This window comes from Corvus moneduloides, chromosome 12, assembly GCF_009650955.1.
Source record: "Corvus moneduloides isolate bCorMon1 chromosome 12, bCorMon1.pri, whole genome shotgun sequence".
Classification (NCBI taxonomy): domain Eukaryota; kingdom Metazoa; phylum Chordata; class Aves; order Passeriformes; family Corvidae; genus Corvus; species Corvus moneduloides.
In genome coordinates, this window is record NC_045487.1 from 8,425,472 (window position 1) to 8,450,571 (window position 25,100).

Sequence of the window (25,100 nt, forward strand, 5' to 3'; positions counted from 1 at the left end):
CAGTTTTCCCATGAGACAAATGGAGCTGAAGATACTTATTTTCTTCAATAAATTGCTCCTTATATGTGCCCTGTAATTACTTTTACATAACTGCATGAGATGGCTTCATAGCTCTCCTTAGTAAAGACATCTTAGCAACAGAACATTCCTTAGATTGGTGCCCTTTAGGATTGGCCCACGGAGCCTGTTTCTGCAGCTTCTGTGCTCAGGTTTCACACTCACTTAGATATGCTGAATTTTGACTGTCAGTGTCTTTACAATATACTGTGCAATTTTCTCTCTAAGCTACATTCCACTTTCTGTTAATACCAGGAATAAATTCTGTAGAGATGCAGAAAGTGAAGGCTAGGCAAGGAAGAAGAAACTGCAATTTAAACAGTAAATCTTGGCCTTTAACCTATAATGGGCCTGCATTTTCCTAGGCTCCTCTCTCCTCGAATAGAAGTTTGACCTAAATTGAATCCATTAATTTCTTTTAGGTAGATCTGGGCTTTGCAGGTTTTTTCTTAATAATGTCCAGCAAGGCCTGTTAATTCACAGGTAGCTAAGCACTTAAATTTGAAACTGTATTGGCTGGGCTTAAGAAAATTGAGACAGCATTGAAACAAGGCAGTCATCTGGTATTTTTAGTGTTGTTCAGAAAGCTGTGAAAGAACAAAGGTCATGTGGGAAGAAATCCTTGTTATATTCCTTTTACATTCAAAGCATGCATAGTCAGTTTTTGCTTGGACAAATGATACTTTTGTGATTTGCCTTGCAAAGACAGGGGCATGTGGAGCTGAACCAGATACAAAGATGTAAGAAAGAACCCATTTAAAAACAAAAAATGGGAATCAACTTTGTTAATCAAACCAGAGTGAAGCTTTGGGCAACTCCTTCTTTCCTTGTCCTGTTCTTTCTCATCCTGGCCTGGAAAAAAGAGGATGGACCAACATCCCCTTGGATTGCCTTTGATTCAGACAGACTAGGTGTAGTAGCCCTCTGTTAAGGTAGTTTAGAGATTTAACACACTTTGCATGCTATTGAATGAGACAGCTGTTTTCAGTAGAGTCTGTCTGGCAGTCTCTATCTGCAGCTTAAGTATTTTTTTGGGTAGAAGTCTCTTTCTTCCAGAAGAAAATGACAATGGAAGAACTAGGGGACGGAAGACCAAGCTGGAGAAATTCAGATCAGCTATCAGGTGAAAAATTGGCAAAACATTGCTCGAAGACTCTGTTAGGTTAGGTGTCTTTCTAAAGTGCCTATTCATCCTAAGCAGAGGCTGTGGGTTTGATGTGGAAACTACTGTGTCTGGTTTTCTTGCACAGGTGATTTAAACATTAGCTCAAATAATCCTAATTGTAAATAAAAAAATTGTAACTGATTGTTAAAAAGTGAATGTAAATGACAGTAACATGAATGAGGCTTTGGGATTGTGTGTGGTTTTAGCTTTATTCTTCTTTATTTATTACTACATTGCATTGTGAAATTGGTTTTGTGCTAGAAAGCAAAAGATTTTCCTGAATGAGGTCCTGTTTGGTGAGGTGTCAATAGAAGGCAGGGTGGATGAAGTACTCCTTTAAACCTGTCATGTATTTATGTATTTGTGTTGGCAGCTTTCCTTTTCTCCCACCACACCCATGAGCAGCCACATCAGAGTGCTGGCCCTGCTCATCGCCATGCTCCTGTCTTGCTGTGGATTAGCAGTTGTCTGTGGAGTTGTTGGCTACACCCATGGCATGCACACGTTGGCTTTCATGGCAGCAGAGGTGAGACTTTCTTCATATGTGTTGTGGTTTCTGCTTTGCCTTTGACCCCTTACTTGGGGGTGTCCTGGTACACAGTGGATTTACTTTTAATTCCCATAAGAAAGAAACTTTGAAGACACAAACAACTCCTCCTGTTTTCCAGAAGTTGCCAGATTGGCATGCTTTCTGTCTTTAGCCTTTAACTCCCTGAAAAAAATCTTGGTCTGAAGAAGAGAATGAGAGGATAGACCTGTAAGATGATGCTGAAATCAAATGACAGCTTATGAAAAAGTAATGATTGTGCTTCATGAGCATTGCAAGAAGGGTTGGTGAAACAGCGCTTGAGAGAGGGAGAGAGTGTGTATGAAAGTGTAATGTGCACTTCAGCCTCTTTCTCTGAGGTTGTATTTTCTATTTCATTTCTCCCCAAAAGGAGTGAGACTAACATCCTTTCCTTAAGGCATACTTAGGGGATTTGCCTATGTTTGTGTAACGAGTTCTGTCTCAGCTGAGATGAGCAAGGCATTTTTGTGTGCGCCTGAACACTTTGCACTGTGGGGTAAACATCAGTATGTTTGTGGAGTGAACATCAGTATGTTTTTGATATTGTGATGGGTTGTTTCACTCTGCCTGAGGAAGTGATAATCTTAAACAAACAAAAGGAATCCAGTATAATTGCAAGTATGTTGTGTTAGCACATCCTTAGTTCAGATAACAAGTAACATGTACAATTTATTTTTCTTCTCTTATCTTGAATTCATACTTGGAGTTAGGGAGCAGGAAGGAAAACAACTGATAGTAGGAGAATATGATGCTTGTCACACCACAGGTCAGTTATTTAATACATCGCTTTATTTTTCCCTGAACACGAGAATATGCAAGACCAGATTTGTAATTAAACAGTGGAAGGGTATTGGAAGATTTAACAGTGTCTCTAAAAAGTGGGGTCTCTTTGGTGTCATGTCTGTTATCTTGGTTTGGCAGAAGGATTATCAGCATTGCACCAGCTCGGGGTAGGTTTATCAGGGAGTGTTGTGGTGCCTGTGTTGCCTCCTTAGCGCTGTGCTGTGTGTGAATGTTTGGGGTTGCAGGATGGGGCCCAGCTGTTCATTTCGGTGGGAGCTGTTCTGTGTGCTGATTAACAAAGGAGTGCTCAGTCAATGTAAGTATGGGGTGTCCAGCCAAGCCATGGATCCCCTGCTGTGCTGCTGCAGGGCAGCAAGGAACTTTGTGGGGAATGCAGAAGAAAGGATCTCCTAGCTTTGCTTGCAGCAACTGGTGTTTGAGAACGTTCCTGAGCTGAGGGCTGCACAAGCCCATTGGGTTTGATAGTCCCAGATGTACTCTGGAAAGTTGTCTGATCATTCATTAAACTTGTTGGTGTGTCAGCTTCTGTAATATCCAAAGGCAACAAATTCCACATTTACTTGGCTCTATGTAAACGAAAGAGCTCTTTGAGTTGTTCTGAATCTTCTGTTTAATAATCACAGAATGATTTGGGTTGGAAGGGACCTTAAAGATCATCTAGTTCCAACCCCCCTGCCATGGGCAGGGAATAATGTCCTTAGCTATCATCAAATACATTTATGATGAAAATTAGCAAAGAATCATTCCCTGTTTAATATTTTTCATAGAATTTGTGATTTTATCATCCTCTTTTGCCTGTTGTTTTGTTGCATTTCCTTCTAAGCAGAAGAATTCTAGTCTGTTTAATTTTTCCTCATAGGAGATTGTCTAATATCTTGCCATTTTTGAACATTTTTAATATTTCCTGTATGGTTTAGGCAACCATGAGTAATCTCCTTGATTTTAATACCCAGCACTCATGTGAGTGGAATAAAACATTTAGGGTTCTTTCTGTACAGGTACTGGCAGTGACACCTCATAGCAGACTTCAAGCTCTTAGTAAAAAACATTAAATCTCTCAGACTGAAATGTTTTTCTGGTGGTGGCATGTGTGATGCTCCTTGAGAGGGACCCTGCCAAGTGTATTCCATTAGTATGAATGAATTACATTAAGTTACATTAAGCTATTAATTTATCTTCTGCAAACATTGATTTAGCTCAGGGTTTTCAATAAAGCAATATAGATGTTTTTCTTGTGTTTTAGGTAGACTTCCCCATGTTCTCTGCTGCTTGTCAGCATTTTCTTTACTGCAGAGGGTGGATGTGAAATGTGCAAATGCCCAGAGAAAGTTGAGTAAGGACTTGTCTGTATTTTTGAGTAAACATTAATTTTTTTTGCCTTAATATATGGTGTTTGAGAATTATAGTACAGTAAGCAGTGTCCAGTCTGTCTGTCATTGCATGTTTTTCTTTTAAAGACAGCTAGTAAACAGTTGGCAGATATGTAGGGTGTTGCAAAGGGTTAAATATGCATAGAAGTATTTTGAGAATGCTTTTTACAGATGGAAAAAATTATTCAAACCAACCAGCTTATTGCTGCTTTGGGAAGTTAGTGGTTTTGATCTTCTGTCCTGTTCGTAGTACTTAGGCTGAAGGCATGCCATCAGACCAGTTTCACAGAAGTGGTTTCAGTTGCTCATTGTAAATCCCCTGGATCTCAGTGTCACTTGGCCCCTGCTAACTACAGGGTGGTGTGGGCAGTCTCTGGGGGAAGCATGTCTGCTTTTTTTCACTGTGAGGATAGAATGAAGAGATGGAGCACTGTGGGCTTGATGGATTACAGAGAGGTGATGGGGCCACTGTCTCTTAGATGATAAGAGCCCATGGAAATGTAGTTACCTTTTTGGTGACTTGTCTTTACACCTCTGATCTTACACTTTCTGATATACTCAGGTTTTGTGCTCTGTACTTAGCCTAGAAATGTAAGTATGATTAAAGAGAGAAGTTACTTTAGCAGCATTTACATCTCAGCAAAGGGGGGAATTATTTAAAGTTAACTTCCTCAAATTTCTGTTATTATTCAGTTCTTCCAGTTTTTTTTTTAAGAAGTGGGATGAGGAGAGTTAGTTGGTGGGACTGTGGTCTCAACACTTGCTGAGTGATAATAATTGAAAAAGGCAATACGTCCTGTGTACTCAGGAAAAAATGGCATGTAACAGCAGTAACACTAGTGGCTGCTTTAATAGCATTGTGTCTTTGGGAACAATTTCTTCCATATTTATTTATAAGCTTCATGGTTGTCTCAGGTATATTGTGCACACAGTCACCTATAGTGACCATTGGTTCACAGGAACTTGTTAAGCCGCAATAAATGCGTTTTGTGTTTTAGCCCTTGAGCTCCTGCATCTGAGCCACTGTCCCTGCCAGAATGTTAACATGTATGTTTTTTTTCTTCCTCTTTTGCAGTCTCTGCTGGTGACAGTCAGAACTGCTCACGTGATTTTACGGTGAGTAGCTTATGTTTCACAGGATGGTTGCTCAGGATGTAGTGCATATAGCATGTTGATGTAAGAGGTGTATGTAATTACCTCATTGAATTGCAAATACGTGTTTGGAGATTGAGAGCAGTCCTGAGGAGAGACTTGGGGGTGTTGGTGGATGAGAATCTTGACATGACCCAGTACTGTGTGCTTGCAGCCCAGAAAGCTCAACCACATCGTGGTCTGCATCCCCACAGCGTGGGCAGCAGGTCCAGGGAGGGGATTCTCCCCCTCTGCTCTGTTCTGCTGAGACTCCACCTGGAGTGCTGCATCCAACTCTGGGGCCCCAATTATGAAGGATGTGGACCTGCTGGAGTGAGTCTGGAAGAGTCTTTAGAGATTTTCAGAGGAATGGAGCACCTGCCATGGAGACAGGCTGAGAGAGCTGGTGGTGTTCAGCCTGGAGAAGAGAAGGCTCTGGTAAAACCTTAGAGCCTCACCCAGTACCTAAAGGGGCTCCAAGAGAGCTGGAGAGAGACTTTGGACAAGGGCATGGAGTGAGGGAATGACTTCAAACTGACAGAAGGCAGAGTTAGATTTGATACGAGGTAAAATAATCTTCCCTGTGAGATTGGTGAGTCACTGGCACAGTGAGTGGTTGCCCAGAGAAGCTGTGGATGCCCCGTCTTGGGATTGGTCACAGCCTGATTGGATGAGGCAGCCAAAGGGATTGGAAAGAGATGATCTTCAAGATCCCTTCCAACCCAAACCATTTCAGGTTGATGAGATGAGTAAAGGTGGTTGACTTTAGCCTGTGCTGTTTCTTAAGCACAAGTTTTCAACTGACTTTTTTTGTTTCATTTGAGTGATGTGTGTGTCTTATCCTGAAGCCTTTATTTGAATAAAAGATTGTACTGGTGTTTAAGTAGTTACAGGAACATTTATTTTAAAGCCAGCTAGTAAACACTTGGCAGGTATGTTGGATAGTACAAAGGATTAAATACGTGTAGAAGCATTTTAAGAATGATTTTTACAGATGGGAATGATTTTTACAGATGGGGGTTGAAATGCATGGATAACTTTAGTGGGTGGTGATAGCTTGAAGCTTGGATTAAAGTGGATGGGTGCTGCTGGATGAGGATTGATAGATGCTACTTAATGTCATTCTACAGGGTTTGTGTTAAGGTCTTGGTCTTTTGAAGTTTTGCTTTGAAAAAGTCACATGCATGTGTACCTGTTACATGCCTGTGAGTGCATAGGTAGGACATGGTGTGTGACTCAGGAGCCTCTTTGTGCAGGTCACTCAGCATTTCAGGTCTGACACTGAGCTGTAATGACTCACCTGAGAAACACCTCACATGCTGAAAAGTGTGGTTCTGTAGTTACTATAATTCTGACTTTTAGTACATGAAGTAGTTTTTAGTGAATGCTGCATCTTTTTTGTTAGCTGGTAATGTCTGTAGTGTCAATGTAGGCTAAGCACTGACTGCTTTTCGCTTTTTAAAAATGTTGCTGTTTGAAACCAGTAACATTAAAAGAAGTCCCCCTGGAGAGAGCACAGACTGTGGGCACAGGGCCTAGGAAGGGCAAAGAATCCATATTCAGAAGTTGTTTGAAAAATGGACAAAATAGTTTGAATTATAGAGATGCTATTTGACAGAAAAAATAAGAATAATGTTCATTTCCTCATTCTTGCAGATATGTAGTTCATCTCTGGGATCTCAACCATGAGGGAACATGGGAGGGCAAAGGCACTTATGTCTACTACACAGATTTTGTCATGGAGCTAACCTTGCTTTGCCTGGACTTGATGCATCATATTCATATGCTGGTATGAAATACTGGACATAATGCTGAACAAATAGACTGGCCTTAAAGGGTATTGGGTATACGTATTTTATATATTATTTTTACTTTGCTTATTTTAGAAACCAGATATTACAGAGAAGTTACTTAAATAGAGATGAAAATATAGAGGGGGGATTCTGGCATTCTTTCCTCCTGTGTAGTTGGAGTTATCACAAATAACTTTGTTAAGGAGTATTAACTACTGTGTGTAATTATCTGTTTAGTAGGTGTTTAATTAGCTTTTTTATTGAGTAATATCAGAGTGAGTTATTTTCACTGGCAGCAGGGGATGCTAAGCTGGACAGGACTGAATACAGTTTATCCTCATTATAAATGCTGTGCTGCCAGAGTTGTATCTGAAGAAGTAATGAGTGGTAGTACCTTTGAATATGCATGGTTGCTGTGAATGGACCCAACAAAAGTGAAATTCTTCAGGGCTGGTCTCTCAATTTCTTTGTCTCTTAAGACCTGATGCAGCTTCTTTTTTGCCATGGTGCTTGTTTCTAATCCCTGCTCTGTTTTTTTCCCAAGCTGTTTGGCAATATCTGGTTGTCAATGGCGAGTCTGGTGATCTTCATGCAGCTGCGCTACCTGTTCCACGAGGTGCAGCGGCGAATTCGGCGGCACAAGAACTACCTGCGTGTGGTTGGAAACATGGAAGCCAGGTGAGCCTCTTACTTGCTCTGTAATTTTGATGTAGATCTAGTAGAGAGGACACTCTTTCTGGTTTTAAGATACGTAGGATTGACGTGTAGAATGGCAGTATTACTGGTAACATATTAAGTGACAAAAAGTGGACTCCCCTGTCCAGTATTTCTTCTCCTGTATTCTCACACATACTACCTTAGTGAGGTGACAGAAGCTCTGCAGAGCTCTGCCTATTTCAGCTGTCAAATGCTTGCTTGGCTGGGATAGAAATCAATGCTCTTAATTTTATCAGACCATAGTATTCAGTTACTGACTGAAATGAAATCAAAATATTAATGAAAACCTGCCTAGCTTTAACTGTGTTTTTACTAAACCTAAAGCCAGCTCTAAGACTCTGTACCTGAAGTGGAGCTGAGAGCACCTTGGCAGTACTTTAGTCCATTCCCTTTTAGTGAGGTAATATGGAGAAATTGGGAGGCCTGCCAAAACCTAATATTATACCAGATAGTACTGCATCTCTGATCCAATGTTTTCAACATTCAGCTATGTTCTTAAAAACTTTAAGAGCCACAGGGAGTTTTATTCTTTCTGTACATCACTGTACTGTTTCAATTTTGGCCCTCTGTGGGTTTGATTAATTCTGATTCCTGCTGCTGTAGTCCAGGTGGAGAAGGCTAGCTTGTCTAGAAATTCATGAGGTTTTCTTTTTGGAAAGTCATTTAATGGCTGTGATACCAGGTTAAGAGCTACGTAATAAAGTTCATCCACAAAGCATTGCTTCTTTTCTGTAAGATGCAGCCACTGATCCCCTTGGAGCTGCTCACAAAGCTGTTTGAGTTGCATGTGTCACAGACATCTTGTCTGAGCGACTTGGTGTGTTTTGGTCATTCTGATTGTGCTGGAAGAACCACATTCTAACTTCCTTCTGAAGCTGCCATTGGCAGCTGGCTTTTTGTGGTTCTTCAGGTATATTCCACACCAGCAGTGCTGTGAAATGTTGTTACATCACTCATCTCTATATTGTCTGTGTTTGGATACTGTGTAGTAACTGCTTACATGGCACTGTAGCTTAAAAAAAGGGAAAAAAGTCAAGACAAATGGGAATGGCAAAATCTGAGGCCAAAAGTAGTCAGTCCATAAATGCTTATGATCCCAAAGAGACAGCTTAATGGGTACAGCTATTAAAACTCATTTAGAAAAATGACATAAACCAAATCTATACAGTTTATAATTTAAGGATCTCAACAAAATGATCATATAATTGTCTCTTGGAAAGTACTAAGTCAAAGTACAGTGCAGTGTAGCCTGAGTTATCAAAAAAATAACACATCTGTTGGCATAGTTCTCTTGATGAAATGTTAACATGAAGGGTAAGGTTTTCTCAGCACTGGATCCTCTAGAGAGGAGGCCATGCTGAGATTGTGTAGTCATTCCTTCTGTCTCTTCCTGTTTCTTCTTCATAGATTTGCAGTTGCAACACCAGAGGAGCTGGCAGTGAACAATGACGACTGTGCCATTTGCTGGGACTCCATGCAATCCGCACGTAAACTCCCTTGCGGCCACCTCTTCCACAAGTATGTGTCCAGGCTGGGGAGGGTGCACCCAGCTGAGAAGGGAAGGGACAGATGGGCATGACTGAAATTTACTGTGGGATGGCAAGTAACAAACTACTAGCACAGCTGTTGGGTGCTTACTGCCTGGGTTGTCTTGGTCTTCTTCTGACAACAAAGTACAAGTCCTGTTCATTCCAGTCATTTTCATGTTTGAGTTGTTCCACTTGGTGCACTTCTTTTCTCCCAAACTAAGAGTGTGCCTCTTTTCAGCTAGTGGGTAACTAGTGTTGAGTTTCTCAAACACAGGTTGGTAGGTTTGTTGTGTGGAGGTTGTGTTGATTTTCAGGTTAAGAAGAAAAACGGGAGTCGAATCCTTAAGTACCTTCCAGATACCAGCTTTAAGGAGAAAACAGGGAATATTCTTCTATAGTGCATCCTCACATGGTGGTGAGTCACCCAGGACAGTTGAGGAGGCCAGGTCTGAATTTGTGTTTCAAGGGGCAATGAGTCCATCAGGGCTGTAAAAGAGGTTAACCAAATCAGCAGAAATGGTCCCTAAGCAGCTGGTAGTTAGAATGGGGAGACTTTGGGCCAAAGGATCTTCCCATACACTGCTTCTTACACTCATTCAGTAGTGAACAGTGGTAGATGCTTGTGGACACAGTGTGCTGAGCTGGATGTGACTTTCCTTGGATCTTTTGTAGCAGTGCTTACACTTCCATACCTGTGCTTAAATAGGAAAGGAGATACAGGGATTGAATCAGGCGTTTCTGGAGGGCCATGTGATGAATATGCAGGTCAGTTAAATTGTCCCTGTGGCATTACTTTCTGTAAATAGCTTTTTACTCTTCTGGTAACTGTCAAACCAGAGGTTGTAATCTGTGTGCTAATTTGTTGTCATTTATGACAAACCTTGCCATAAATATTTATCTGTGTTCCAATAAGTCTCTAATGAGATAATGTGCCTCCATAGCAGAAACTCCTCTTCCAGTGCTACTGAATCATGTGAATATTTAATCACCTGCTGAGCACTTGAGAAGCCCAGGGTCTTCTCTTCAGAAAGGCATTTTCTCTGTATTTAAAAGGATCCCTTTGTATTTTTTTCTGAAGCAATTACAGTCCTGAAGCAAGTTACACTCCGTGGTGCTTTTAGGGAGGGAACATGTTACAGTGGATGGCTTGCATATAAAACCAGATGTAACTAATAACCCTATTTACAACCTGAGAGTGGTTTCTCTCCTCATAAAAGCCTGGTGATTTTGTCAACAGGCTGAACACTGTGTCCATTCTCAATTACGTGGGATTTTTTTTCCGCCATCAGTTACTTGGAGTGGAAGAGAAGGTGGCAGGGAAGATTTGCATTGCTGAGGTCAACCCTGTGCCTAAATATTAAGGAAATGTATGGGAATAGGTGTCTGAATCTTTTAGGCATGTTGAAACTCTCTCCTTTACCTTCTAGGAAGCAGGCAGTTTCAAGAGTTGTTGCTCTGAAAGGCTGCCAGCCTTGACCTGCTGTTGGCCCTCCTCCTACTGAGGTGCTGTGAGTGACCAAGCTCTTCTGCCTGTGTGGTACACAATGGGTATGACCACATCTGGCTTTTAGGGCCTGGTGCTGATGCAGCTGACACGGGGTTGTGCCCATTCCACCATCTCGGTTGTTGAGCTGTTGAGCAGCAGCAGCAGCAGCAGCAGCAGCATGGTGGCAGCTTGGGAAACTCCGGGTGTTTCCCAAGTGACCTCTGGAGTACAACTCTAGCAGAGGTTTGAGTTCGCTGTGGGCAGGGTGGTTTTCCTGTGGTCAGGGAGGTGATGTTGGACAGCAGTGCCAGCGCCAGCATGCTGGTTGTGCTGGTGACCAAGGTGGTGGAAGGTGGCAGATTTTTACTGTGGTGCTTTGGTTGTTTCTGGGATACCCATCACTGTATATCCCTCCATGCACTATGATGGAAAACACTGTGGCAAAGTTTCAGCAGTTGGACAGAATCCTTGTATCCTTTACTTCACTACAGTCCTGCAATTAAGGCTTTTCCCTTGCCCTGTCAACCCAAACCTGTAATCTGTGCCTTCGTTCTTTGATCTTTTTGTATGTCTTTACCTTTCTAAAGTGTTTTGAGAACTTCTGGGGAAAAAACCCACCCTGCAAATCTGAAGTATGTGTTATAATATTGGGAAGTGTTCAGCTCTGTGAAATTCAGTTCTTCCACACTGAAAATTAGGTTTAACTTGAGCAAATACTGCAAGTGGGTCACATCAGCATGAATCAAAAAGCATGCACAGCTTTGATTGTTTGAACCAGCATTTCAAACACTTCTCACTTTCTGCAGAACAGAAAATGTTCAGAATTAAGTAAGGATTGTAATGGCACAGAATTGCTAGTATTAATAAATCTGTTTAGAGAGTTCCTGGAGTGGTACTGACTTTTGTGGTTTGGGTATTGGTATTTTGAAAAGCTATTTGAAAACACTGGAGGTGCCATTGCCTCATCACAGACAGAACTTCTATGAAAATGTGTCAGGATACATTAACAATGTGTCCAGTTGGTTTTTGCCTTTTTCAATTGGGAATGGTGAGAGAAAAGAAATGCTTTCTTTTCCCTTGCAGGCAAAACTTGCTTGTTCTGAAGGACAGCAAGCTTGAAGAGTGTTTTAAGCTTGCGATAAATCTGCATGCATGTTTATAAAAAGTGAACGCTTGAGTATTTTTAGTTGAAAGAAATAAGAAACCTATGCCAGAGTCATCAGGAGCTCATTAAGGGTATCTCTGAGCAGTCCACGTTGTGTACAGAATATGCTACAGCTGCTTGATGTACTTTGTGATACTGGTGTCTTGGAAAAACACTGCAAACTCACCACAGTATTACTGTTTTCCTGTCAGCTCGTGCCTGCGTTCCTGGCTGGAACAAGACACATCTTGCCCCACCTGCAGAATGTCTCTTAATATCACTGACAGTCATCACGTGAGGGAGGATCACCAAAGGGAGAATCTGGATGAGAACCTGGTTCCTGTGGCAGCAGCAGAAGGCAGACCACGCCTGAACCAGCACAATCACTTCTTCCACTTTGATGGTGAGCTGAGCACATTTGGCATCCGTTGCCCAAATAAACAGGGGGAGCAGCCTTCTGTAGAAGGGAATTCTGCCTGCGCTTCAGCTGAAACTCAAACCATGCTCTGCTTGTGTTTGTCAAACACCTTTGTGTTTCTGATGGTTCTTTTGCAAGAGCTCAGATGCATCTCTGAGGTTTCCCAGAGCTGTGGAGATTCCTTGAAAGATTTTGTACAAGTGCTCCCTTTTTCTGGATTTGTTGTGGTCAGCAGCTTCAGTTACTGGCATTTATTAATTGTGTGCCATGTTGACAAGCAGAATGGGAAGTGACTGTCTTTTTTTTTTGTTACCATGTGGTGGTTAATCAAGGACAGTCAAACAGGGGGAAAAAAAGCCCTCTGTGGTGCAGTCTAAAAGTCAGTCTTTCCCCTATCCCCTAGCTACTGTGTGGTTGTCAAAAGTCCGTTTGCCACTCAATTTACAAGACACTTGCAATTCTTGGTTAGGTGCAGAAGATTAGTTTCAGAAGGAATCATGTAACCACAACAGTTTTACATGTTTGGGGTTTTTTAGTAGTGTGTTACAAGTACTCACAAAGCAGATGTAATTCCAGGCCATGGTAAATTCTGTGTACGGAGACAACTTGTTTTGAAAAAGGCAATTTATGTTGTTTGTCTTCCAGAATTTTTTAGAATTTTTGGTATTGGTGTGTGCTTGTCTTCCACAATTTCCCAGGTTTTGATGGCAGTCTTGGTGTTTCTCAGTAGATTTCAGTACTGCAAATATTCAGCTTTGGGCTCTGGCCTTGTGGAGCTCCCATGAGGCAGTTGAGATGCTGCAAACTTACATAGTGACCTTTCCTCATCTGTGCTTGTTTTGAAATCTTTGGAGATTGTGGGGGGAGAATAATGGGCAGAGAAGGGTCAGACAATTTCTAGGTACATGGCGACTGGCTGATAGCTTCTGCATGGCTTCCACTTCTGAGGTACTTTAGGTCTCCAAAGGACATTTATGTTTAGAATAACATTGTATTTTTGATGGCTGTCCCTCCCCAGTGCTTTCTGGTGACTTGGAGACCTGCAGAATTACCATGGAAATAGAAGGAGAAGTGGCATAGAGCAAAGCCTGTGTTTATTTAAGTGGCAGCACAGAAGGAGGAGGGAGCCACCCATGTGCCCTACTCTGTTGAGCTGAAGCACATGATTGCAGCAGTCACTTTCTCCAGTTACTCTGTGTCCTTTTGAAGTAATATTTCTCAGTGATTACCCATTTTGGGCCTGGATTCAGATTGCTTAGAAGCCGTCCCGTTTTTTGTAAAATTGCTGCATTTATTAATATATTCTAGAACTGGATTTGACTCTGGATTAATTTAATTTTCAATTTAATAGGAACATTAAAAGAAGAAAGCAAGGGTATGTTGTTTCCTTGATCCTTTTCCAGCCCCCACATTGTTAAACCACTATGTGACAGTGTGTTTGAAGAGAGTACTGGCAGTTACTGATTCACTCCAACCATCTCCATGTTTGGGACACCTTAGGGATAGATTGCACTGCAGTACTCCCTGCATGTACCTTGTGGAATATGAAAACTTATATTAAATACAAGTAGAAGTACTTGGCCTGCTGAGATCCTCATGTGTTTTCTTGACTTTCTTGGTTTTACCATTTCTTACTTCCAGGCTCCCGAATTGCCAGCTGGCTGCCCAGTTTTTCCGTGGAAGTGATGCACACCACCAACATCCTCGGAATTGCACAAGCCAGCAACTCCCAGCTCAATGTTATGGTAAGACTGCACCTCAGCCTTCCCATTTGTGTTGTGTAGGGGAAGGGGTTACAGGGAGATGGAGAACAGAAAGGGGAAGGAAGTAGAAACAGTGGTTAGACACTAGATGAAAGCTGTTCTTCTGAGTGAGAAAAGCTTTATTTTAGTGAAGTTAGGGCTATATTTGGGTTCAAATGTGCCAGCATAAAAGAACAGTTCTGGAGGTAGGTGAATGAGGAAGAAAAATGACATGTTCTTCTGTGTAGATAGGCAGACTTTTTGTCAGCTTGCTTAGTTCAACTTCTTTAGCTCTTTTTCATTACTTCTGTGACAACTTGCAGCACCAAAGGGTGTGTAAAGAGAATTTAGCTCTTGGTCGAATAGTAACTGATCAAACTCATTCTATAGCTTTTGGTTTGTTTTTTTAATCTTTAATAGCACTAAGCTTCAAGATAGCAGTTCCAGTGTCTTACAAGTGTGAGGTGGTCTCTCTAGCACCCTCAGCTTTTGCTGATTCATGATGATGGTAGAAGTGTAGAGGATGAAATTCCAGATTTGTTGAATTCATCCATAAACACTCAAATGTACAAAAAGGAAAGGCCTCATGAGACACTTCTTTTTTTTTGAGAAGTACTATTTCCTTTGAGTTCTTCAAGCTACTGTATTCTGTACCATGTTAATAAATGTTCAGTGAGGTGTCTCATGAAAGTGATGGAGTTTTCAGAATATTAGGTCTTTCCCATAGCCTTTACTTCTGTTTAAACATCAGCAGGGTAAGGCCACTATCTTTTAGGGTGTTTGAAGCAGGGAGGGAGCAATAAGGTGTTGGCAGATGATTTATTAGTTAAGTATGCAGGAACTCTCCATCTGAGGTCAGTTTAATTTTTCTTTTATTGGACATAGTGACACAAATGGGCTTTTGTTAAGGATGAGTAATGGTTTTTTAGGATTGTGTATTATCAAAAGTACAGTAGCAACTTACATTAAAATGTCTACTTTAATGGAAAGGCTCAGGTTAGCAAATTATTAAAGTGTTACACATTTTTAATAGAAAGTAAGTGAAATTCTCCCTTGTGTTACTGAACAAAAACCTAGGGAAGTATTCTGAGGGGAAAGCCAGAGGCTGAAATGCTAAATCAGTTGGTTTGGTCACAAGTTAGTACAATGGAGAGTTGGGTTTGCAGTAGTTGCTTGTGTTGGAACTCACTGTCAATTGGTGTGTAGTTTTTGCTTTGCTCTCAGAACTCCTCCACCTTTCTTTTCTTATTGCTGTTCTCATTCCCCCCTGGCCCCCACAACTTTGGGCATTAGTGAAAATAGACATTTTAATATTAAATGAAATCTAGTTGTTGGTCTCTAAAAGCATATTATTTGTCTTCCCTCTTACCTTTACTTATTTAATTTGGATATTTTTTAACTAACTTGAAATTGAATTATAATTCAATGTCAGTTGTTCCCTGACAACTCAGTTTAATTTACTTGACTTTTCAGACCCTATTAAACTGGTTTGTAGGCAGGATGGCTGGAGGGAGTGGCTTATTAAAACTTGCTCCATTTGTCCTTATCGGTACCATTTTGGAACTAATCTGTCAAAAAGCAAAATTGGTTTTTTCTTCCCAGTGTTGATCTAACTTTCAGTCAGCCATGAGTTTTGCATAGAGCTTTATTTAAAAGGCTGTCATAAGAAGAGGGTTGGGAAGCCTTTGAAGCCTTTGTGCATCTACAGGCGCTGTTCAGGGCCATGTGGTGTCTCCCTAGGAGCTGCAGTTTTGCTGTTGACTTCAGTGGAGGCAGCATATTGCCCTGGAAGTCAATGCCAGCATGGGTTTTCTTTCTCTTTTCCTTGTGTGTGTGAGTTTGCATATCATAAGCAGCATCTTTGAGCTGATAATATTTTTAATCTCTTTCTGTTGACATACTTATCAGTTACCTTCTATTTACTGCTGATATTGACTGTATTGCTTTCTCCAGGCCCATCAGATTCAGGAGATGTTCCCTCAGGTTCCTTATCATTTAGTTCTGCAGGATCTGCAGCTAACTCGTTCTGTAGAGATCACGACTGACAACATCCTAGAAGGGCGCATCCAGGTGCCTTTCCCCACACAGGTGAGTTATAAGACTGTGCACCTAAAATTACTTTCTTTCTTATCACAGCACTGAGCCTGTTAATAATGAGTGAGGGGAACGAAGCAAGTTGAAGCACTGGTGAATCTGGGATTTGTTTTTCCCTTTGTTTAAATCTCTGTAAATGCAGTGTATTCAGTCATGTACCAAAAATATATTGAAAATATCCTAGCTAGACAAGAGACAAATATTTGCTCAGTTAACGCAGCTCTTCCCGGTCTCTCTTGTGCAGAGCTTTTAGAACATTTCCAGTTTATTTCTCTGCTGACAGATAATTGAATTGTACCACTTAGGAAAATTTTTTGCAAAGAAAGTCGGCAAAATGATGCCTTGTTCTTAATTAGTGCCAGCAGATTTCAGTAAAGCAGTCTGGGGACAATGTTTCTGTTAATAAGAATATTGAATTCAGGTTCTGTGCACATCAGATAGCACTGTTATCTGGAGTCTGCGTGTGGGGAAACAGAATTCTCTCTCAACACAGAGCATTCTGTTTATTGCTAACTTATCTGTTTCTAAATTGAACACAACGCCTGACATTGCAGAGGGCAGAGTTTGAATGTGTTCAAAGAGCTCGGGTTTTTTTGCCATTTCCCACAGTGTTTTAAACCCATGATGTTTGCATTTCAGCGTGCAGATAGCATTAGACCTGCATTGAACAACTCTGTGGAAAGGCACAGTACTGATCAGGAGGATACTGGAACTGTCACACAGGTAATTTGGCATGAAAATGGGCAAAAAGCACAATTAGAAGCTGCATGGACTGGTAGGTGCCTGTGGTTCTGTACCAGGTCAGGTTGGTGGCGGCCCTTCCTTGCATTTCTCATCAGAGCTAACACGGTCAGGCAGATAAATCAGATATGAGTATGGTGCCTCTGTAGAGGATTAGTTGTGTGCTTTTCTTTTTCTTCCTTGAAGGAAAGTGCTCTCAAATGGTACAAAGAACAGAAGATCATCATGTCTCTTTTCATGTCTGATCAGCCCATGCCCATCTGTGGAATATGAAGAGCAGGCTGCTTTGCTCTTCCCCTTTCTCTTCTCATTCCCATTCTGTACATCTCCAAACACTTCCATTAAAAAGAAGAGTATTTCTTTTCTGGGTATAAGAATTCTTTTTGTGTTCTCGAGGAAGCACTTTAAGACACGGGGAGCTTTGGTGGAAATGGAGTGAGATACAAACAGACCAAGAGATAACAGCCCTTCTATATACAAAGCACAATAATGGGTTTTGCTGTTCTTCACTAAGGGCTTTACTAAGCAGCATGTGCTAGCTAAAGTGTGGCAGGGAAAAAAAATTACCCTGTGAGTAGAGTAAGATCTCATTTCACTTTTGTTTTCTCTGACTGTAATAGTGACATCCTGAGGGTTTCTGTTTTATAAATCTCCCTTTCTTCTGGCTGAGTGAATTTGTGAAGTGTGTGACTTTCTCTGCAGCCTTTAGTGACCTGAATACCCAACCTGTTACTACCTGGAATTCAACTGTGGCAGTTCCCTTGTTAGCAGGTTGCAAAACAAAAAAACCTTTGATTTGGTTTGATTATGCAGTTGAGGCTGAGGAAGAGGTGGTAGCGATGGTATAGGTATTTGGTAAGAGCCTGGGGTAGCAGCTACAGAACTGCAGGAATGAAAATCTTGGTCTGGATCAAGCATTTTTTGGTTTCTTTGAAGGTTTTAGAGGCATTTGCCCTGCTCTTTAATGAGAGAAACCTCTCTTGGTACAAATGGTATCTAACTAGTTATCCTTAGCTTGGTTCTGGTTTCAAATTCCACTTTGAATGATTGTGTTGCTGTTCATGTTTCTTCTCTCCTGCCTGGCACTGCCTGTATTTCTGTCCTTCCTTCTACAGAACCTGAAAAACCTGGGAGTGGTGTTCATACATGACAGCACTGAGCATGTGCTCTCTAACAGAGATGCCTTTTTGCTTTGCAGTGCTGCTGAGCACTGCTCAGGTGGTATGTTTTGGCTGGAGTGAATGGTGGTTTGGATGGAGAACCTGTTTTTACCGTGTAGGATAGCACAGAGATGGCCTAGAGACAGTGGAACAGTTGTGAATATCCCACAGTTTAGTCGGGCTGCTGCTGGCTGCTTGTGTAGGATAAACTGGTGGCCCCTGTGTGGGTTTTCCTGGATGGATACGTGCTGTACCAAATGGGAATCACAGGCATGAGCTGAAGTGGGAGACTGAGACTGCTATGCATAGAGAGAAACGTGCTGCTGGGTAGTGTTGTGGAAGCTGGAAGGTGCTGCTCTCCTCTTCCTGCCTCAGAAATGCTTTGTGCATTTAGTGTTAGCTTAGGCTGCCTTGGGACAAGCTGCACACCCTTGTTACAGAGCTCAGAGTTCTACCAAGGAGTCTTAGTTAACTCCTTGCTATTGAGAGTATTTCTGTTGTGGAGAGGAGCCTTGGGAGCCTCCTGCTCTGGGAACCTCCTGTCACTTTGGTGTTATTGATTTTGATTTTAATTTGTAACCAAATGCCTGGTGTATCTCTTTCTGCTTGCCAGAATAATCTGTTGCTGTAGTCAGTCAAAGGCTTGTCTGTGAGAAAAGGGCAAGCAGCAAACAAGCTACTTCAGCAGGGTGCGCTGGAGTTTTGAGAATCTTTTTAAAGGCAAATGGGAAGGGACATAAGAAGTTGCCATCATCTCCTCTGAGTGTGACTTGAATTTCTAGATTATGGATAGATAGACCTTGACACCTTATGACACAGTCTCTGAGAGAGACCGTGAAAACCCCAGTTCCTTTGTGCTGCAGCCTTAGGGTACGTCTTACAAGCATTCTACCTGTTTTTTTTTTTTTTAATCAGCATACCCACTGGGAATCTTTGTAGATCTCCAACAGCAAGTGGAGATCAAAAACCATCAGTTCTGCTTGTTGGAAACAACACTTCTTAGGGCAGCTGAGACACTCAAATAAAAGAACCCTTCTTCACGAGTAGTGTTGGTTTTCCTAGTGCCTTATGTCATATTATGGCTTCATTCTACTTGGAGTTCAAAGGTCTTAAGATACAGATAATGGCTGATATTTTTTTTTTCCCCGATTGTAGCTTGTTGTTTTGGGGTGTAAGTGCTGATATAATGTAATAGCAGTTGAGAGGCATCTCTGAGTACCATCATGGTATAAATCATGTTACAGGTTTGTGAGATAATGCTCTAAATACTGACAGCCCCTATCAGTCCTGGCCCGTACCATTAGTGGGACACTGTGCATGTGCTTCTCTCCAGCTGTGCGTTGGAATGCTGATGCTTCCAGTGATGTGCATAATGCTCTGCCTCCTCTCCATTCCTACGCTATATGCCCTCCCTTGCTTAAGTACTTGGTGGCTATTTAGAGACACTTCTGAGGCATCCCATGGCTTTCATGAAACTTTTTCTCTTGGAGCCTGAAAGAGGAATAGTTTTGTAGTATACGGGCTTCTGCATCTGTGATCTGCTGCATTACTGAGGCTTGTCATAATCTTTACTGCAATTAGCTGTGATAGTTTTGTCTCTAAAACCTCCGTGGTAACTGTTCCTGTGCTCAGATAGATGATTGGGCTCTGGGTATTGATTTTTGAATCTTTGTAACCTTATGAAAAACTCCCAAACCTTAGGTGAGACAACTTGTATCTTCTGATACTAATGGCCCGGGGGAAAAACAAGTGAAGATCACTGTCTGAACATTGACTACAATGAGTGGGCTCCTCTCCGCTTCCCGCAGCAGAGCTTTCCTTTTCCCTGCCCACCTATGTGGTAATCAGAAGCAGCAGTTGAGTTGCTCTATACCTGTTTCACTGGGTCTGCCAAGGTCATCTTGGCCCCAAGTACAATCCATGGGATCATTCTGTGGGGCTATCCCTCCCTCCTTAGGGATGTGGCAGTGCTTTGAGGCAGTCCAGTGGTGCCCCCACATGTTACAGAAGGGACCCCAACACCCACGTTATCCCAGTGCATTCGTGTGTGTGGTGCTGGAGCCATTTGGTAAATTCCAGCAGTGGGGTTTTTGCTGAGAGATGCTGAACACCCATACTTGTGTTTGAGGTTGCAGTGTCCATAATGTGCTGACTTGGGCTCTGGGATTCCTGCTTGGGTCACCTACCTAATGGGAAGTGACATTTGTCTTGGTGTTTGCTCTCTGAAGGCGTTGTGTCGGGGAGATGGCGTTACTGGCCTGTCTCTAGGGCTTTGGGATGACTCAACTTGTTTTGCACATCAGCTGCCTAAGCCTGTGTGTTGTACTGTGATGCTGCTGCGACCGGCCTGTTGGGGCTGGAGCAGCAATCCCATGGAATCGGCCATCTCAGCTCCTCAGCAGCGCTGCCAAAGGCCCAAAACCAGGCTGCAGGGGCTGACTTGGCCAGTACTTCTCTGGAGCATCCCACTTGCTTGAGTCATCTTCTGGGGTACCAGATGATGGCTACACCCTTCAGCCCTTTGCGAGGTGATTTGTTTTGTGATGCCACCACGCTTGGTTATTGCCGTGGCTCTGCATCGCGGGGCTGATCTGATCCTGTCTGACAGGGTGTGATCAGGATGTGCTGTTTCACCTCAGCTGCTGTACCCAGAGCCATCATCCATCAGCTCAGTTTTCGGGTTAGTGTTATCAGCTGGCTGTCAGGGGGGAGAGGTACCATGTGGGGGCTGCCAGCTCCTCTCTTGGCACACTGTGCTTGGGACAGTTGCCAGCCTTGCTCCAGCAGTCTAAAACAGGATAATTTGGGTGCTGCAGAACCCAGTGAACCAAAGCCTCATAAATTCCCTTCTTGAGCACAAATGATCTTTGCAAATACATTTGTTATTCTTTCCTTAGTACGTGGATTTCTGCTTTTTCAACTCTTTACTGTTGCATCACTTGTCAAGTCAGCTGCAGAATCTGACTTTCAAATGCCCCATTTTCAGAGAGCATTAATTATGAGTAATTAATGTTTGTCTTTGACATTACTTTCAAACATGGCATAAAAGATACAGCGTTATAGGATACAGGATCTTTGAGCATGGTTTGAAATATCTTTGTTCTGTTTTTTGGCTGGGCTTTTCAAAGGAAACCGAGGGAATTGGGTACAGCAGGTGAGACTCTGGTTTCTTCCAGTGCCTCAGAAAATGACAGTTCTTTGTAGTTTGTTGTTTTGATGCAAAGAAGCCCAAATTTTCCAAAGATTTACTCCTTATTTCCTTTTCTCTTAGACGGAGAGAGTGCCACTTGAACTGAACTCCAGACTGGAAGAAATGGTGGAATTCAGTGAAATGGATGCAGAACCTAATGAAGCAGAAGATTTTGAGGCCAGGGGAAGTCGCTTTTCCAAGTCAGCTGACGAAAGGCAGCGTATGTTGGTTCAGCGGAAGGAGGACTTGTTGCAACAAGCTCGAAAGTATGTTCCTTCCTGAAACGCCAGCCTGGCCACTCAGGTGGAGTCCCCCAGAATGGGTTTCAAATGGATTAAGACCACTGAGAGCCTGGGTTGATGGGAAAAGCAGTAAGAGGAATGAATACATCTGCCACAGCAGGCTCAGGATGCTGTTTGACACTGCTAACTAAACCCAACTCTGAAATAGCATCATGTGTCCCAGCACGCACACAGCTTCCTGTGCAGTTGATCCAAAGCTCTTTGAAATCAAAGGCTGATTTTTCCAGCTTCAGTGGGCTTTGGTCTGAGCATTTACTGAGAGCAGGTTACTTGGGCTAAGTCCTTTAGTAATCTTTAGTTCCGCTCCTGGCACAGGTGTCAGCCCTCACTGCCTGTGCTCTTACAGCTGAAATTCCTGTCAGGCACCACTTTTTCCAAATACAGAGCCCAGAGCAGCACAGATCTGACAGGTGACCCTGTCTAGACCTCACCAGAGGAGCTCAGCACCAGCCAGTCAGCGCTGCTGAAGAGAGAGGGACCAACTTGAACTGTTTCTTTTAGCCCAAGCAGTAGCAGCTGTTACAGGTAGAATTCAACTTTTTTACTGGTACTCCAGTTATGTTGGTGGACTCTACTAGCACCCAGTTGCTGATTAATCAGAGAAGGAAAAGCACTTTAGTGATGTAGAAAACACTTCATAGTGTTAACAAGCGTTTTCCCTTCCTTTGTATCACAGGGATACTGCTGAGGAGGTCTACAACAACCCCACTGAGTTCCAGGTCCTTTGGTGTTGTCAGGCTACTGCTGCTCCTTTTCCATACTGAAATGCCTTATAAATACCTGGGGCCGTGACACCTTTTATAAGTCTGTAAACAGACTTGCTCCTAGACTAAATTTTTCCTTGATGTTTGAAAAAATGTCTTTTAGGGAGACAAGAGTATTTTTGACTTTCTGGCTTACTGGTTTGAAGAGCTGTTGAATTTCAAACTACCGTTTTGTCCCATTAAAGTGTAAAAATTCACTGGGATTTTAACTCTGGCAGCAACTTCTTTGTCTTCTGGCCCTACCTTGCACTGTGCAGCCCCTAGTGCCCCTTCTGTCACAGGCTTACTCCCTGTCGTCAGGGAGTGCCTTCTTGTAGGCAGAGCCAGAGGCTGAGGAGTGGAGTTAACAGGAACAGAGGGGGTCGTAACTCACCTGCTGTGAATGGCTCCGAGTTGAGAGGACAGGCCTGACCTTTAGAACTGGCTCCTTCCCACAGGCACAAGGATCTTGCACAAAACCTAAGAGCTCCTGCCAACTCTGCAGAGCCTATTGTAGGTGATGTGGGCTTTTTTTAGGAGCACATAGCTCACGTGCACGTTTATTGAGGCATTTTCCTGCTAGTTTGCCTTCCAGCCCTCCCCGACTGCAGGGATGCATTTTTCAGAGCCAGAATGAGGTGGGTTCTGCTCACTCATCTTTTCCTTTTTCCCCCCTCAGGCGTTACTTAAACAAAACCTCCGATGAGGAGCTGAGCACAGAGAAGCCTTTGCCCGAGGGAGCGACGGCCGACGCCGTCACCCTGCGCCGCAGGACCCTCGCTGCCGCTGCTGAACGGAGACTTCAGATGCAGCAAAACTCTTAGCACTTGCTGCCCCTCCTTCCTCCTCCTTGTGAGCAACGTTGAATAAATTAATTAAATACAAAAAACCCTGCGCTTTCTATACCAGCAGGAAAGTGTCTCTTCAGAGTTCAGCTGGCTGTGCTGCCGAGTGAGCTGGCTGCCTCTCTGCTGTATAAAGCATGTGGTCTAATAATGTTTGGACAGCTGACAAATTAACCTTTTTTGTAATATTTTCTATGTGACGTTGATCCTCTCCACAACAAAAGGCAATTTCTAAACCACGGGCATGATTTCTGCAGCTGGCATGAGCTATGGGGCTGACTGCACAGCAGAGGCTGGGGGAAGTGTGTTCTGAGGTAGCTGTGGGTGCAGGTCAGGGAGCGCACGGGTATGTTCTGCTCGAGATCAGGGGCAGTTACTCCGAGGGAAGGAAGCTTAGAAGCTTGCAGCAAGCCCTGTGTTAGATGAGCAGGCTCCTCAGTCCCTGTTCCTACAGCAGCCCAAGGGTGTTATGTAGGGCGGCTTGAAGGGCTGGGGTAGCATCGCTGGGAGGTTCTTACACTGGATGAAGTTGTCTGGCTACACAACACAGGAAAACCTGAATTCATGAATTGTGCAGCAAAGCGCTGATTCACGCCAATTCCAGCATGAAATAGTTCACTGTTGCTGGGCTCTTCTGCACTGGCAGAGGTCTGGTTCTGTTCATCCCCAAGGCTGCACTTTTCCTTTGCCTTTTATGTCCAGAAACAAGCGAGGGACAGAGGGGGATCGAGTGAAGAAGAGGGACCTAAGGCGAGGTTACATTGTTGCCATGAGCTGGGGGAGTTGAAAGTAAAACCTGCCTGTCCTGGACTCCAGTGCAACACTGATGAGATGGTGCGGAGATTGCTCCAATATCTTGCTTTTTATTTCATTTTTAACCCCACAACCTCACCATGAAAGACTGGAGGAATGGGGGCAGCTGGACCTTTGCTGGCTGCAGCCCAACCTGCTAACCTGGATTTTCTTAAGAACTTTTGAGATCCCCTTGGCGCTGCCGCTGCTAGCTTACATAGTTGAATTTTACATGGCAGTGACTTAATTTTTAAACTTCTGAAGAATGAGTTCTAGTTTCACCGTCCTTTAGAAGGAGCCCAGTATTATCTAGAATTGTTGGTAACTTTTTTTACTGTTGGTTTTTAGGTGAAGGTGAATTTAATGAGAGGAATTGCATCAATGTTTAGGTGAAAATAATTTATTTCAATAAAACTCTTTGGGAAGCCTTACCTTGCAATGCTATTAGTAAACCTCAAAAAATTTTTTTGAGATCTTTGGTTTTGCCTAGAACATAGCTGTTTTGTTTTTATTGTTAAAAAAACCCCAACCAAACAAAAATAAAACCTTGATCAGTGTTGGAAATTGTTTGTAAATTTCTGTAGTGTGATTTCTCATGTTCCTGGTGTGTGTTTGGTCTGTAAATGGGGCATCTGCACTTTGGTCCCTGTCGGTTCCCCCTTTCCATCTGATGAGAGGGAGCACAAGCACCTGACACTGGGTTTGGGAACATTCTCCCAGGCCTCTGGTTGCAGGGTAGTAATTGCTACTGGAATTTGGCTGTGCTGTGAACAGGGAAATGACAGAGAAACAGTGTCTCAAGGGACTGAAAATCAGGTGGGTTTTGAGCTGTCTGGCAGTGTGTGGACAGATGAGAGCTATTGTTCGTGTGAGCAATGCAGAGTTTGGGTTGTGATCCAGGCAGCAGAGTCGATGTTCCTCTGAGAGTGCAGAAAACAGCACAGAAATCCTTGAGGGCTCTGGGTATCCATGAGTTCCTCTTCCTTGCTGCATTTCTGGGAGATGTTTTACCTGATGAGGCACTTTGTACATGATGAGGCAGAATGATCCCAGCTCCCTCTCGGCAGAGGGGGTGCCTGCAGCCAGGATGGGTTTTGACCTGTCTGTGGGCAATGCCCACCACTTTGGCCTGTTCTCTCCCACCCCACCCACCTTCAGGGCAGGAGTGCTCTGCCCTGGAGCAGTTTCCTGCCCGCTCCTCAGACACAGAAGCTGAGGAGTTCCTGGTTCCCCAGGGCTTGGCTGGCAACACCAGCGGTGCATGAGCCACCTCCTCCTCCTCCTGGTGCTCTGGGAGCTGTGACATCCT

General features: G+C 43.1%; 1 protein-coding gene across 1 annotated transcript in view; it reads left to right on the forward strand.

Annotated features, from left to right (window-relative positions):
* The window catches only part of AMFR (autocrine motility factor receptor), a 28,375-nt gene extending 4,020 nt beyond the window's left edge, over nucleotides 1-24,355 (forward strand). The window contains exons 4-14 of the mRNA XM_032121475.1: nucleotides 1,596-1,748; nucleotides 5,040-5,080; nucleotides 6,752-6,884; nucleotides 7,433-7,566; nucleotides 9,013-9,123; nucleotides 11,977-12,167; nucleotides 13,824-13,927; nucleotides 15,878-16,012; nucleotides 16,658-16,741; nucleotides 21,191-21,375; nucleotides 22,834-24,355. Coding sequence (XP_031977366.1) covers nucleotides 1,596-1,748; nucleotides 5,040-5,080; nucleotides 6,752-6,884; nucleotides 7,433-7,566; nucleotides 9,013-9,123; nucleotides 11,977-12,167; nucleotides 13,824-13,927; nucleotides 15,878-16,012; nucleotides 16,658-16,741; nucleotides 21,191-21,375; nucleotides 22,834-22,978 — 1,416 coding nt within the window. The 3' untranslated portion in view covers nucleotides 22,979-24,355. The remainder of the gene's footprint in view (nucleotides 1-1,595; nucleotides 1,749-5,039; nucleotides 5,081-6,751; nucleotides 6,885-7,432; nucleotides 7,567-9,012; nucleotides 9,124-11,976; nucleotides 12,168-13,823; nucleotides 13,928-15,877; nucleotides 16,013-16,657; nucleotides 16,742-21,190; nucleotides 21,376-22,833) is intronic.
* Nucleotides 24,356-25,100: the final 745 nt, after the last annotated feature.